Source organism: Helicoverpa zea, chromosome 3 (assembly GCF_022581195.2).
Source record: "Helicoverpa zea isolate HzStark_Cry1AcR chromosome 3, ilHelZeax1.1, whole genome shotgun sequence".
NCBI classification, from domain to species: Eukaryota; Metazoa; Arthropoda; class Insecta; order Lepidoptera; family Noctuidae; genus Helicoverpa; species Helicoverpa zea.
Window position 1 is genome coordinate 12,461,635 of NC_061454.1, and position 17,498 is coordinate 12,479,132.

At 35.5% G+C, this 17,498-nt stretch overlaps 1 protein-coding gene across 5 annotated transcripts in view; it reads right to left on the minus strand.

Moving 5' to 3' along the window:
- LOC124646358 (protein spire) overlaps positions 1-17,498 on the minus strand; it is a 165,745-nt gene that overhangs the window by 107,587 nt on the left and 40,660 nt on the right. For all 5 annotated transcript variants that reach the window (XM_047186489.1, XM_047186486.1, XM_047186488.1 and 2 more), the window contains exon 2: positions 13,754-13,791. In XM_047186489.1, the coding sequence (XP_047042445.1) occupies positions 13,754-13,791 (38 nt within the window). The remainder of the gene's footprint in view (positions 1-13,753; positions 13,792-17,498) is intronic.

Genomic DNA, 17,498 nt, shown 5'->3' on the forward strand with positions numbered 1-17,498 from the left:
TAAGCTTTACTGCTTCCTAACTTAAATTTTAGACTTAAATAGAACAAATGTTCTTTTGCCTACCTTATGATTGAAGATTACAGTGACAAATTCAGCAGAATACCTACTCGTCTTTGGTCGCTAATTCCATCCACATATGTAACATTCTTTCTATAACACCGACACTTCTTTAACAAAGTAATATCTTAGTACCTACAGTCTAGGCAATTTCTAGTGCAGTCATAACGTTAGAAACTTCATTGTTGGCAAGGACGGGTGAAATTTAAATACTATAATACACAATACTTTTACTAGAACCCACTTATTTGTACGTTCACTTGTTGTTGGTTAAATCTAAACCGAAAGTGAAAACATTTATGCGTCAGCATTTATTATAATGCTAAATTGACTCGTAGAATAGTTATGAACGTCATTCAAATTGGACATTGTTTTAGAGCTATACAAATAATGCTGTATGACGATTTGGTATTTCGGGGAACTAAATAAACGACAAAATAAGGAAGACCTGGAAAAACTTGTATTATTAGAAGTAACACTAAAGGAACAAAGTCTAAGCAAAAAACCAATTCCTTCCTTAAAAGAATACCCTCTTTTAAACCCCCTCTCATCCCCTCTTAACCAATTGCTTATTCATTCTGCAAATCTAAGCAGGATATTATATCAAGCTTCTAATCGAAACAAATAGCATAATGGCTATGCTTCGTCGCCTGTTTAATCCATAATCAGACGCACTATATCTTACGCACAAACATCCCACTTCATCCGCAAACACCAACAAATCAAATCAATGATAATTTGTCCATTTAATTTCAACATAATTATCATAGTATATTTCTGAATCACAGTAAATTCCCAGTATCCATTTTATAACGGGCCGAACCCAGAAATTGTAATTATTCCTCCCACATTATTATCAAGTTTACGCTGGAAATATCCATAAATTGATAAAATATTTTCAACAGTGTTTAATCGTAAAAACAAAAAACTTATTAAAGTTGCTATAAATATTGGCCACAGAACACCCACAGAATTTTACAAAAATATTATCAATATTCCTTTTTATTTTTTCACGGAGGACGTTAAAGCTTTGCTATACTTCGCTAACTTTGCAGTTAAAAATAACTGTTCCATTAATTAACTGCAAGTTACCGAGAACTTCATCGTGCACCTACGCTTTGCCCTTTCACTCTCCAATGGTTATTTTATTTAATTAAACAACTTCATTTTCTTTTGATTTACAAATAGATTCATAAGTTAATAGGTCATCATCATCCCCTTATCCCAATTTTTATTTGAGGTCGATACAGTATGTTTTCTTCTTTCATACTCTTCTGTCTACCAACAGTAACATTCTAACATAGTTTAATAGGTCACAACTCATTTTTTTATTTCTTGTGTCCTACACTAGAATATTTAGTCTTAAAAAATAGTTTTCGCGTTTTGCAAGTAAAGCTTGTGATGACCCAATGAACGCAGGTCAATATTCACCGCTGTGCATATTTTATTCGAATATTTTACACTCAGTCTTTACCGATACAGAAGCTATGACTTTCATTTTAGTTTTAGAAGAAATGAGAGTGCTGACTTCATAATTTATTTTGACGCAATCTCTTAAACATTATAAAGAAGTAAAATATTCTAGCCTATAATAGTCTCATAACTCAAAATCATCATTCCTGGATTCACGTGGGAAGAGAACATTCTTTCTATCCGTAATCTTTACAAAACGCCAAAGCTCTATAATTAATTCCACACACGTGAAAATCCGACAAAGTTCTTAATGCGTATCAATTAATTAGCATAATAAGTTCGTTGCTACGTCGCGGACGAATGGGGCAGCGCGCGCGCACGGTCAAGGCTAGCCGTTCGCTTTTTATCACCCGCGAAAGTTCAGCGCTCTCGATCAAGCAGCGAATTCACTCACTTGGTGCTTTACTACAGCTTGACGCTTGCGCTTTTTAAACTTGCTGGTAAATTGCATATTTTATGACGCAAGGAAAAGTTAGCATCTGCATATTACATTCATTCATAGAATTTCTAAATGTCTTAGCAATAACGTTTGATCATATTTAGATCTTATGCAAGACCTAATAACAGCTTTCCTTATTCAAATAAAAATGCATTAAAAACTGAGCAATTTAAAAATAGTCTTGCAAGAGCCGATGTTACAAAACAGATATTTTAATTAGCATATGAAAGCCACGAGCGTCGCGGCGTGGAAGCATTAGCTTTAATCTGCGTCTTAAATCTGAGCAATCAAGTATTAAGTTATGCACCGGCTCAGTAAAATGTTTATAGAGCATCAGATATGCCAATAATGACCAAACGGAAGCCGACCGTAAAACTATTAAACTCTGATATCTTATTAATGAACTTAAGTAATTGAGGGATAAAACGTTAAGTTGAGAAATGGTAGGTTTGACGTTAATTTTACATCTCCTAATGTGCCACTCAAATCGTAGAAAGAAAAGTCAATAAAAATATCGGAACACATAGCAGAAATAATTAATGAAAAAACATATAAGTATGCAAATCTTTATTCGCATAGTCCACAATGAGTGCATTCTTTAAATTGTAACCTACTAATAAGAATTATAAATAACAAACGATCTCAATCCAAAATCTCAATTCAAAATCACATGAAAATTTAGAACGAGGCCAAGAATTGTCTCAGGGGACCAAGGGGACAATAATAAATGCACCGCCTACCGTGGGAGTGATCGTTGAGAACATTAGACCAAATTCTAACAATACTAATATTACGGATCACGATAACTCTAATGATAAAACACAACTGTCAGGAAACCTTAAAGTGAATGATTTTAGAGCGCAAAATCCAACCGCAGCAAAACATGATAAAGGCGAATTCTAAGTTGATGTTAAACTTTACGATGCTGAAATCGGTGCTCAAGCTAATAAAGTTAAGTTGGAATAACAGGGCGTGACAGGAATGATAATGATTGTAAGTCTTTGTAAGTTTCATGTATTATATTCATTACAAGCAGTCATGCTGGGAAGCGTTCTATTAACACGTTGCTAGGCCTCAATACTCGCTCACGTCTTAGGGTTAGCAATTCTAATATCTAGTTTCAAATGGAAACCTAATTTAATCATTTGTGGAGCAATACTATCTTTATGGTGCTCGATGAATAAGAATATATAATTTAATTGCTACTTTCTTTCAAATATTATCACAATGAGAATCAAAGAAGATCTTATATAACAATATCGCGACAATGATGTATTGAATTAGCCTCAGTCTGCATTACCTATCGGTCGTAATATAGACAGATAAAGATGGACTTAAGCTTGAGCTTTTGAGTTGATGTACCTACCTACTGAGTTATTTTTTGGTACATTAAATAATCGGTTGGCATACCTCCGGTAACATTAATTTCTCGCAAATTCTTTCCACATTTCACGGGCATCGAAACCTGATATTGGGACCTAATTTTTTTCGCTGAAACTCCCATGCCATCAATTACTTTGGTGTATAAAACCCATAATTACGTGAACAGAAGCAATAAGTTATCAGGCCATTACGAGAGCCGCTGATTGCCTGCAGGTGATCCGAGCCCGCCGTGGCGATGGGAACAATCTAACTGTTCATACGGAGCCTGCAAATCATTAGAAGTTCCTATCAACGGGTAACGGTGACTCGAACACCACTAAGTTTACTGCAAGCTTATCAAACGATATCGGGACTTGATAATCTGTTACTTGCATACAGATTGCGAAAGATTAAGGGTTCTTGGTAAGGCCGTAAATAAATGAATGGCTTTTTACTATGGTAATAGCAGATTAAAATGCAATTGAGAATGGTTTATTGGTGGTACAAAGTTGTAGATATTGTGAAACAATTTACATGGCCTCTACATTATTGATGACAAAAGTTGATGCAAGCTGCTCATAGACCGCCAATAGTTGTAACTATAGAGTTACTTGGGAACTCTGATTTAGATTCTATGGATATGAGATTAGAAGTTCAGCCTGTTTTAAAACAAACGTCAGTTTATTAATGATAAATTCATAATCTGAATAAAACGTAAGTGAGTGAGCCATAAACCTGCATGAAAGGAAAACCTCTCAAAAATAAACACGATTTAATTTCCGTAAAAAGTTTCCGGGTTTCCATTTACTGCGCTTTCATTAAAAAATCTCGTCAAGCGTATTTACGATAGCGTTTGCGTTAAAAGCTCCGAAAGTGTGTCAAGTTCGCGCAAACCTTGGGGCTATTCACAAACTGCCTATTAGTTGAATATAAATTGTATCAAACTAAGTTTATCAGTGTACATTAATCGTAATCTTACGCATTAGATGGGCACATATTTTGGTTTATATTTTCAACAAGTTCGGTCGAGGACTTCTTGACTTCTTTTGAAGACTTTTATCCTTAATCATTAGTAAGTTGTTTTGTTGCAAGTTTCCGTGTATTAGGAGTTAGATTAAACCTCTTGGTTTCTTTGGACTTCATTGCCTCAAGGTTCTTCTTAATTCCGTCAATAATATAATTGATTGATTAATATCAGACATCACATTTCGGTGTTTCAAGTTTTGATAACATTTATAGGCAGTTTGGCTTACTTCCACAAGCTGAGTGGTTGAACTGGTTTAGTGTATCAAGTATAACTGTTGCAAGTTCAAAATCTTGTGTCTTATAGATAATTTATCCACGTGGATTATATTAATTAACCAACCTTGAAGTATTATAATTTGTATGAATTATTTGAGAAATTTAAATCTTTGTAAATTGTAATTCGGTGATTTATTTTTATGCCTACTAATTATCATACCGAGGTAATATTGTGCGTATTAGTTTCAATACATATTATAAGTTGGAGTTAATTATGAAACAAAGTTTCAATACAAGAACAACAGAAAATATTGAATGCATTATTTTCGGTTTAGGTAGACGTTAGGCAGATTCTTGACAGGAAGAAAAGCATGACCTAATTAGCGACCGCTGCGCTAATGGACATCCGACAGTTCCAAACCTAGATCTGTAGACACATGATAAACATCAAATCAAGATTTACTTAACCAGGGATGGAATTAATGGAACATATCATGCGAGTGTTGTATTAACTCGAATAAATAACTTCAAGCTGTTTAGAAACCATTGGGGTCAGCTAACTGACACGTGGGGAGCAAAAGTCAGTGTAATACCCAACTATGTTAACATTTTAATGATATAGTGAGTAAAAAAGATGTTATGTACACAAAACAGAAAATTACAACACAAGTATGTCAATTCAAAAGCTTAGAACTAAAGTTACTGTTTGTTTTGAACTTACAATTTTTCTTGACTTACTTTTAAGGTTACTACAAATAGAAGACGAGTACAAATGGGAGCCTTGATGTGAAAATAATGAACTTCAATCTTCTGTTTTAAGCAATTTGATTCAAGAATTGCGTTCACGATTGCAAAATTTAGTTCATTTATAATGAGTGTAACTACTGTTATTGAAATAGTAGGTACCCTTCGTTTTCACACCCATCAATCAATTCAGCAAATATTTAGAAAATAGTGAAATTAAAAGCCAAATTTTTGGCAAAACTGATGATGAAATTTTCAATACTAACAAACTCGGTATCGGACAGGAAGCAATTGCTACCAGGAAACACAAACATCAGCGGAAACACAATGATCATGATGTTACCTCATCTGCGACCCATTAATCGCAATGTCAAATAAAAAACAGAAATTACCATAACGCAGACGTAATTGTTACACAAAAACAACGTTAAGGTATGTACAGTAAATGATTCTGATTGGTATAATAGATCTGAGAGGACTGGTCTCAAAGAACGTAGGAGTCTCATCACTGAAGATGCAGAAAAGGAAACGAGGAAAAATTAGAAAAAGAAAACGAAGTACTTCTAACTCAACTGTATTGATCGTACAAGTGTAAGGGAAGATCTTATAGACATCATCATTAGTTTGCAATATATAAACATGAATGACACATTACACACACGGATTAAACATAATCACTTCCTCAATAAAGAATTAGAAATTGTGAGACCTACAATTACTGAGGTGGACACAGGAAACCAGGAAAAAGGTGTCTTAGCTAAAATTAATCACCTACTCGCTAATAATCAATGTACAGTAATCAATCACGACAGCACTGCAGTACATTAATAAGATATGCATAATAACATTTTTTTTCCCCAACCCGGCTGGTCACCGTGGGGAATCAGACCAACACCCTCCAACAAAAACAAACCAACATCAAAGTAAAGAAAACAACAATACTGAACCATCTCCACATGGGCAGAACAACATAAACAAGACTACAACGGACAAACAAACAAATATATATATTGCTACTCTGAACGTACTGACACTGAAATCGGAAGAGAACCTATCAGAACTGTCACTGGCACTAAAAACTACTAACTGGGACATCATCGGGTTGAGTGAAGTAAGAAGATCGGGCGAGAAAATTACTGCTTACCAAGACTTCATTCTGTATTATATTGGTGAAACTCCAGGACAATACGGGGTTGGGTTCTTGGTAAAAAAATACCTACAAAATCATATAATTGGTTTTCACGGGGTGTCCGAACGCATAGCATTATTACACTTAAAAATACCAAACTACAAAGACCCATGGACTATCATCCAGATATACTCTCCCACGGAACCAAAGATAACAGCAGATACCGAAGCAGTAAAGCAGTTTTATTGGAAGCTGAATGAAGCATTGCAGACATATGCTCATAAAAATATTATTGTGATGGGCGATTTTAATGGCCAGATTGGAAAAAGGAAACAGGGCGAAGAAACAAGTATAGGTATTTACACATACTCTACAAAACCTAGAAGCAAAAATGGACAACGACTTGTAGACTTTGCAACAGAAAACAACCTGACCATACTAAACTCTATGTTCAAGAAAAATAAAAACAGGATGTGGACATGGTTGTCACCTGATGGCAAGTCAAAAAACCAAATAGACTTCATAATGACCAATAAACCCAAATATTTTCCAAACATAGATGTCATTAACCAGCTAAACTTCAATACCAATCACCGCATGGTAAGAACTAAACTGAACCTATCGACACCAAAAAGAAACAGACCAAAATTGAACCCAACAAATATAAATCTTAACAAATTCCAAGTCGAGGAAATAGCTAACGCACTACATCTAAAACTTAACGAATATGAAATAGAAACAAAACATTCTGATATACAAGAAAAATATAACTGGCTAGAAAATACAATCACAAACATCACCAAAGTACATAACACCAAAAAGGAAAACCACAAGAATTGGTTGACAAAAAAGACCACTGATCTCCTGAACCAAAGAGTATCTCTAATGAGTACGAAAACTACAGATTACAGAAAGAAAATAGCGGAACTCAGTAAGGATATCAGAGAAAGCTTAAAGAAAGATAGAAGGCAGCGAAGGTTGGAAACAATAGAGAGACATATTAGACAGACAGGAGGCATAAAGAAGGCGTACAAAGAATTAACAAACAAAACAGAATGGATTGTGAAGATGGAAAATAGAAGAAGAACTGAAAAAAGGAGCAGAAAGGAAATCCTCACGATTGCTACAGAGTATTACAGTGAGCTATACAAAAACAATACAATTGAAGAAATAGACCTACCAGAGAACGAAACTATACCGAGTATTTTACCAGAGGAAACGGAAAAAGCTATTGATACGCAAAAAAACAATAAAGCACCAGGTCCAGATGGCATTAACAACGAAATACTCAAACAAACGAAATCGACAATTGTGCCAATTCTTACAGAAATTTTCAATCACGTAATTGACACCGAAAGGATACCAAAACAATGGACTGAATCTCAAGTAATCCTCCTGTTTAAGAAAGGGAATCACTGCGACATGGCAAACTATCGGCCCATTAGCCTAATGTCTAATATTTATAAAATCTTCGCAAAGATTATCTTGAATAGGATAGCAAGTAAACTGGACGAACATCAGCCAATTGAACAAGCAGGATTCCGTAAAGGCTTCTCTGTATTGGACCACATCCACACTGTAAGACAAATTATAGAAAAATACTCTGAATATCAGCTTACTTATTATATAGCTTTCATAGATTATAGCAAAGCTTTTGATTCTTTGATACACTGTAAAATCTGGGAAGCCTTAAAAGAGCAGGGTGTCGAACACAAATATATAAGGGTTATTAGAAACATTTATAGACACAGTTCGGCGTGTATCCAATTGGAAAAGAAGGGAAATATGTTTCAAATCCAAAAAGGTGTAAGACAAGGGGACCCCCTCTCTCCAACGCTTTTTCTAGCTGTACTAGAGTCAATCTTTAGAAACCTTGACTGGGGAGACCTGGGTTTAAATATTAATGGTTACACACTAACACACTTACGATTCGCAGATGATATTGTGTTATTTGCCAAAACATCAGATGACCTAAACAAGATGATAAACGATCTAGCATCAGAAAGTTCAACGGCCGGACTAAACTTAAACCCAGAGAAGACAAAAATCATGACCAATGGTAACAAAGACTCTATTATAGTAGGACGCACAGAAATCTCTTATGTTGATGAATACATTTATCTTGGTCAACTAATATCACCTAAAGACAACACGAAAAGAGAGGTCGAAAGAAGAGTTCTTAATAGTTGGAAGAAGTACTGGAGTCTAAAAGAATTAATGAAAGATAAGAACGTACACATTACAACTAAAAGCATACTGTTCAACACATGCATCCTTCCAGTATTGACATATGGAAGTGAAACATGGGCATTGACAAAAAACATAGAAAGCAAACTCTCCGTATGTCAACATGCCATGGAAAGAAGTATGTTAGGACTCAAAAGAACAGACAAAGTAAGAAATAGTAACACCAGAAGTAAGACGAAGGTCCAAGACATATCTCTCAAAATAAAAAGACAAAAGTGGAAATGGGCAGGCCACATGATCCGCGGGAAAGATAAATGGAGTAAATTAACAACTCAATGGTACCCAAGAAACGGAAAAAGAAACAGAGGCAAACCTCAGACAAGATGGGATGATGATATTAGGAAAGTAGCGGGGATAACTTGGGGGAGAGTAGCCATGGTAAGACCAGAATGGAAAAGATTGGAGGAGGCCTTTGCCACCTGGCAAGCAGACTATCAAAAATGGAACAAGACATTAATGTATGAAAAATGAAATTATGAAATGTATAATGTGAAATTTTAATGTGAATTGCATAATGTAAATTGATATTTTATGAATTGTATATGTATAAAGTGTCTAGCATAAGGCTTAAAAATAAAAAAAAAAAAAAAATAAAAAAAAAATAACATTTTAAGTGTTGGTAATAACTCGTAACAGATGCAACGTATTTATTCAGCTAATAAGACTTCTATGTCAAAGCTAATGCGTAAACCAGTCGCGGACAGGTTCCTACCGTAATCTATGAACTTACTCATTGGCTTTGGGTCCGATAATTTCCACACTAAGAGCTTAGCTGATGAATAATAACGGTACACATGTGGAGATGGCATTAAACCTTTATGTGAAGGTTCCGTAATTATATGGATACGATATGGAAAGACGATGTATTGCACAGAGTTGTGCACGAAAGATTTTCACACTGGTAAGGTAGGATTTACATACAATACGTGGGCTGTGGAAAGACCTAAAATATTGTTTCATAATTATTTTCCCCTAGGCATCTCCTGACAAGGGCTTTAAACATAATTTGGAATTGGGTGACATACGAGACCTTTACATTAATTGGGCAAATGTTCATGTCTAGACTAGTGAAAAAAAATATTTGATCTATAATACGGGACGCGTATGTTACAACGACATTTTCGAAATTATAGCTTTAAACGAGCTGGATGACGTAAGAGTTATTTAAAAAAGACATTATGAAGCTGAAAGATCATTCAACGAACAGTAATAAAAAAGTTTGAGCTCTTAAATTAAATTACTCCGGGGAAGTATAACATTACAAACAACTTAATATCTATAATTGAGTTAATGGTAATGGACACGAAAATCATGATTTACAAAGACAAGCATCTAGCCAATGTTTTAATTAAAGGTAATTAGCGGAAATACGGAGCCCGTGAACGTGATGGCATTTTGTTTCGTTCGCAAACTGTAGTTAATTGAACATCGCTGATCATTGCGTAGATTCGCTTTTTACTTCATTCGCTCGTTTGCTAATTAAAGCTATTGTTGCGTTTAGAGATAAACTATCTTTTTTCTGATCTATGAAGAAGACTTACATTATTGTGGTGGCTAATTAATTTTCATCCTTATCTCTCTCTCCTTTACCGTTTATCAGCTTTTCGAAAACCTGTCAATATTTACTCGCAATCGGAAGCAAGAAAGTGTTTGCAACCACCACATCAGTTAGCTTTCATACGCTACTTTCCATGTCTTCATAATGATTACAAGACTTAACCCGCCTCGTAAATGAGTTAAATATTTCTTATATACTATCGATACTTTTCCCACAAACGTTCGACAGCGAAAGATTGCCTTCCCCCGAGATCGATAACGACGATCGAATCACTTTCGCTGGTATCGATTCTTATCGCAAAATGTAGTTGGGCAGCACTAGCCGGCTCCTTGGGTTCCTGTATAACCTTACTAATTTCAAACGTGTTATAGCTACGTTGTAGTTGTTTTGGAGTATTGTGCTGCTAATTTCAGCCGGATTGTATTTCATTCACCGCGAGCGAAGTGATTGAACCCAGATCGCGAGTATCCTTGAGAACTAGTCGCGATTCAATAGTGTTATATAAAGCAACGTAAGATTCTTTCGATCTTGTGTTTGTGTATACTGAGATACAGTGCAATAAATAGTGCATTCCCACGGATGAGAATTTTCATTGTGTAGCTTCAAATTGAATTTCTGTGATTTTTTTAAATTGTTCGGTAATGTCAGTATTTTGCTCTTAAACAGCGTCCACGGCTGTTTATACCTACGGGTATGCTTCTTTTATCCTGCAAGTCAGTTTTATATACGAGTACAAACTTTGCTCTTTGCTTTGCAGCAGGTCATAGTACAAATTCCTTCATATAATTTCCATGAAAAAACCTATCCAAATCCCGCAGTGATACATAATGTAGGAACAACCCGACCCATATACAGCGAGCAATAACGTGCAGGATAACTGTTCTCATCCATAATGCAAACCATACACCTCGCGCCACAAAAACTGGGCAAACCAACGCATAAAAGTTAGTATCGAAATAAACCTTTCATAGAGCGAACGGGGCCTGAGAAATCCTCAGGCCTAGTTTGTGGGCATCGATCATTGTGATTGATGTACACTAGCGATAGATGGCGGTAAATGCAACCAACGTGCTTGCTTAGCAGCCGTCTTAGAACTTGTTAGCTGCCTCAGTTTTATGAACGAAAGAGATTTACTGTTAGTTTTCTTGGGCTGCTAAGTTTGCACGTGAGTGTAAAATTTTGTACGAGTGTTTGAAATCCACTATCTGTCTCACTTCATTTTAGGATGATATGGGAGTCGATATCAGGAAATACATAAAGGTGGTTAATAATTACGATCGAATTCTAGATTGGAAAGAAAACACCAAGATATCAGCAAAATGTAACAACATAAGTTTACAACTTTATTGTAAAACGTACACAATTATGTGAACCGTAAAAGTCCATTGTTCTCCAAAACTACATAAAACGGGACTACACTTACTATAATTATAAAAATATTTAATGTAATTCAAATATCGAAAACAGTTACATTTACACTGGCGTGAAAAATTAACAGCCCAGAAATAATTATGCTAAACCAAAAATAACAAATTCGGAACTGCGCGAGAGTTTGCGTAATTCAAACGTGGAACGATTTCATTCATACATTTGACGGTGCGCACGCGTTTTACAATTACGTGCAAAATTATGTACGACACGCGTCCCTGAGTATCTTTGGCTTACAATTGAGTACAAAAAAATCTTGAATGAATTAAATGCGAATTTGTTAAGCAACTGAAAATTGTAAGATGCCCCGTTATGTAAGCTACGGTAATCGACACCTCATATCAAGTTATAAATCAGCCTAATTTGAATATGCTTCCCAAACTAATCTTAGGTAAACCATCGACTAATATAAGGAAGCAAAAGATTGGAAAGAAATAAGTTAGTTGCTTCTCATTATCCATGCAGTTTTTTTTAACTAGGTATGCCAAAGACGTCTTAATGCACCGATACAATAAATAGCTCGACCCAAAAATCTGAAATCAAGGTGGCCTTACCATAAACGGGAACTTAATATGTCCAAACAAAGTGACGTACTGACATTGAAATAGATATCAACATGCATAATTCATGAACGGAAAGATCTCGATATTCACCCAGATAACCCTAAATCGATACGTTCAAACACAATAGGGTTAACCGTTGCAGACAAGTTTACAAATGGGGACTAGGACAACATCGTGTGAGGTAACCCTCTACGCAGGGTGGTCCCTCTACCTGACTGTTTGACGATGAATGGGGGAAACGGACCAATGTATGGTAACTTACATTTGAATTATTGCGGGAAACGAGATGAATTATTTCGAAATGTATGGCCCATACATTCTGTCTTGGGAGTACTCTTGAGAAACCTAGACGTTTCCCAGTAGTTTAGTTTAGATGAGTTAGACCGTATGTTTTTCCTTATATAGTGAAAAGTAATCACTTGGGATGTCGCAAAGAAATAAAATTAAAAATAAATCTTAGAATGACTATCGTTTACAACGTTACTCTCCATAAGGCCATATAGTAAGTTTAAAACGTACGACTGAAAAAAACCATTAAATGGAAAGTAAACCACTAAAGACAAGACAGAATTTCAAATGCAACGTCAAACTGTAAAACTTTTTGTCTAACAATAAATGCAGGTGCATCCGACCTTACTGACCAGGACGGATCGGAACTATTACAGTTACTTTCAGTACGAAATTCAGTTTCCTCATGATGGTTTTCCTTATGCATCAGTAAGTTAGTCTAAGTTAAACGTAGAAATTACTTAAATGTATAATTGGTGTGGGTTTTCGAAACCACATCCTGGTGCTTGAGGAGTAGGTCATTTAACCACTGAGCTATCACGACTTTTACTCACAAATATTTTTCATTCATAAGTATCATATAATATTTGTTATATAATCTAATTAAAAGTGCAGTCACTTATCAAGTGATAGTACAGGAATTGGGTTAAAGATTGCTTCGTCGGTAGTAAATTTAAGTTAACCGTATCTAATCTAGCAGTTATAAACACTCGATTAATTAAAGTGTGTTATGTTTATCTTTGGGAATGACAATATTGGTTTCGGCAAGTTACATAAGAACGGTGTACCGTGTAAAGACAACATTAACCACGCTACGTAAAAGGGCCTTTGCTGCTTTTACACCCTGTTAAAATATCTATCTTTCAACCAAATAAGACATAAAAATGCATTTGAAATAAGCTCAATTGCTCATAGAAGATAAGCCAAAGAAGCTTTAAATGAAATATGAAAAACTAAAAAATTCGTTAACAGCATTATGAAGGTTAAACAATAAAGTTTTGAGAATAACCTAGTTAATTTTCTAATACGGTCAAACCTTCAACTTAGCCTTAATACAACCAATTTCATATCAATACGAGTATAAAATCAGTCATTCAAGTTCAACCAGACTAAAAATGTGCGAATATCGTGCGAAATAATTAGTCACCTGACGTACGCTGTGAGAAAAGACCGCGGAGATAATACCAACTCTAATTAAAACATTAATTATAAAGTAATCATACCTGTTGCTCTGAAGACACCTCCTCTCTGCTGCTGTCATCTGTAACAATTAAATAATCAAGTTTAATTTACGTTGTTCAAGACAAAATATAAGGTTAATCTTGTGATGTGACACTCAAGTATATGGGTTGAGACGAACCAATTCCACAACTGTTGGACCAACGTTGGTATAGATAAGGAAATCCCTTGGGTCAAGGTAACTATTTATAATATGGCCAATATGTTTAATAAGAGTAGCAACAATAAAAAAATAATTTTAATTGTATCTAAACAAATAGGTAAACGCTTAAAAATGCCGTAATTTCAGTAAGTTCCAATCGAAAACAAACTTAGACTAAAGCTGCCATAGTTGGCTCAACGTTATGCCCTAAAAACTAATAAGACAAGTTCCATTACATTCCCACATGGGTATCACCATGAGAAGACGCGTCACACTCTATTAACTGACACAGTTTCAAGTACAACCTGCGCAATGACAGATGATCTAATGAAGACCACGTGTGCACTACATCTTCACTCTCGTACTTCAGAAAATTGTGGCATAATGGGGATGGTCAAATTAATCACATCAAAGTCAATGCCAATTCATCCATTTATGATAATAAATGAACAGTTCAAAATTCAAAAAATCCAAAAGACTGAACAGAACAGGTTAGGTTAGCATCAAATGCCCCAAAAATCGCGAACTGTCAAGTTTAAGTAGCACAAAAGTTACGCCAACCAGAGCAAAAAAGCTTCACTAAAAATCAAAAGTAGTTGAGCTGAATCACCGTTGGCGGTCATCGACCCCGGCGACCTAGCGACAATTTCACGGTGCACACATAACACAATCAATGCATGCAACTCTAGCGAAACGACCCGGCTCGACCCGGTTTCAGTCAATTTTCACGTCGCATCCTGCCTGTCTGCCCATCTAACTGAATTTTTACGCTCACCGTATTGGGTGTGAAACGAATTTTGGGCTTTGTACAGTACCTGCACAGTTAACTGGCAAATCATAAAAGTAAAGACAATTTAAAAACATATGTGTAATATGTGCATTTCTTAACGCAACGTAAGAATAGCATTTGACACTGAAAATTACGTATCAATTTTCCCAATCTACTCAAAACTAGGGAGATAATGAAGAGAAAGATAGAATTCGTAATACTTAACTAAGCTTGGAAGGCAAGCTGAGAAAGCTATCATCGAAAGGAAAGACATTAGAAATATCTAAAGAAATTAGAACAAATCCGTATTTCCACAAAACTGGCACAGCAGTTTTGAAGATGAGTCTCTCGAGACAGACAAACATGATCGGTTTTATCACCGTACTTCATTTCTATTGGCGTATCCAAGAGTCGTTGCGGTACGTTCCATTTTACGAGCCATTACTAACGAGAGGCGCGTCAGGCTTTGTAAGCAGTGAATGCGCGAATTATTTCTTATTCTTTAGAAAATTTACCGAAAATATTCGAAGATTCATTGTGATGACTCGAATGACTCAGGTCATGGTATTAAGGCGACGAATTGGTCAACTATAATTCCATAACCGGTACGCGCATCTAAGGCGCCAAAAGGGGTCGGAGCGTCTGAGCGGGGCGAGGATAACAATACGCGCGCTAGCTTATAACTAAAAGTCGTAAGCGACAAAATGGTTTTGTAATTTTATCATTTAGAAATTATAATTTGATAAAAATTCCTTCTACAATTTTAAAGAGTATGTATATACTCAACTACTAAAAAACCGGCCAAGTGCGAGTCGGACTCGTGCACGAAGGGTTCCGTAAATTACAGTTAAATCAACCTATCTCAAAAACTATAAGAGATACTTTGATCAAACCAAAAATCGTTGAAAGAGTTAATTAGCATGCATCACCTCTATTTTTTTTAGAATTTTATACCCCGTAGTTATAAAAATAGAGGGGGGGGGACATACTTTTTACGACTTTGAGAGCTGATATCTCAAAAACCGTTCACTTTAAGAAAAATGTTTTTTAGAAAACTTTATATCATTTTAAAAGACCTTTCCATTGATACCCCACACGGGTATGTACATCGAAAAAAAAAATTTCATCCCTCAGTTACATGTATGGGGGGCCCCACCCCCAATTCTTTTTTTTACTATTTAGTGTCATATTTTTGTAGCGGTTCATACAACACATATTCCCATCAAATTTCATCACTGTAGTACTTATAGTTTCCGAGTAAATCGGCTGTGACAGACGGACAGACGGACAGACGGACAGACGGACATGACGAAACTATAAGGGTTCCGTTTTTGCCATTTTGGCTACGGAACCCTAAAAAGTTAAGAGGCTTAAATCGGTCCCGTTTGCCCATAATATGTGAATCTCTTTTTAAAAAGAGGTATGTTTGATATATTTTTCTCTGTTATAAAAGTTACCTAATCATGTTTTCACGTCTAACAAAATAAGGTTTATATCATGAACTTTCAGGTAACCAAGTTGTATTTTGATCCGTTTTGTATTTACTGAGAAAAATTGAGATCCTTGGCACCAAAAATTCCAATTCGTCCTCTTAATGCTAAATCTTCAAGATGAAGTCGTTAATGTTTTAGAGGTGATAAGGAGAAAAGTATTTGTTGTTGAAGTTGGATAGCAGATGCTGCTAAAACTGTGTCTCACTCTACGGAGCCAAAAACTGCACATATACAGAAAACAAAGAAGAAGCACAAAATAAAAAGCTCGTGAGCTATGGTAATCATTGTATTATCACAACTGGAGTGGCTTTGAACAGTGCTAATAATGTTTGTAACGATCATTCAGTGATGTAAATACAAACAATCATTTTGTTGTTCAGTAAACACGTGCGTCTGATTCATGCGAAGTAACAATGCAAAATACTACATTACGAACAATGCCTGAGGCACGGAAAATATTTTGGAAAATCGTCGGTGAGGGTAAATAAATTCTCGTTAACACAATTAATTGAGATGAAGCCCTAACTAACTTGACCAAATCAATTTTCCTAACAAAACAAAAACTAATTTGAATAGTGAAACCCCACATCACATTAACCAACCCGAAAACAAGCCTTTTAATTAAAGATATATTTATCCAGCAGGAACGTTATCACAGGACAACTGGGGGCACTCTCTGTAGTTCCTAACATGCCTTCGATTCTAAATACTTTTTACATTATCTTAAACATCGTGGCAACACGGAAGAACATTTTCAACATCTACAGCAGCAACGCATATACCAATAAAATGGCCTTTAAAACCGAATTAAATATTACAAAAACAGTTTCTAATATACGCAAACTTCACTTTCGCAAGTTCAGTAAGTATTCTAAAGTCAGCAGCGATGCTATTGACCTTTCGCTTTATGGGGACCGGTCACGCATCGAACGTTTAGTTAAATTCGTAACGGGCGAAAATTATTCAAGACTTACTATGTGCGTAGTTACTTCTAACTGGTTTAAATTAACATACATTTTGAATTACATAAGACACATTATGAGATTCGGAAAAATACGTCTAAAATGATTTGTGTAGGTAATCGATGCACCAGGAAAAATGCTTAATGAAGATATACTTATACAAATAAGTCTTTGACTACACGATACGTAAGATTTTAACAATCTCAAAAACATCGATATAGTGAACCGCTAATGCATCTAGGTTATGAGAACTGGTACGCAGAAAGCGCCGAAGATGAAGTCTTTCCCTTACAATGACGAGCAGAATTCCGAACGGTAGCGACTTGAAATATGTACTCCAACAGAACTTGATGGTGAACCGAT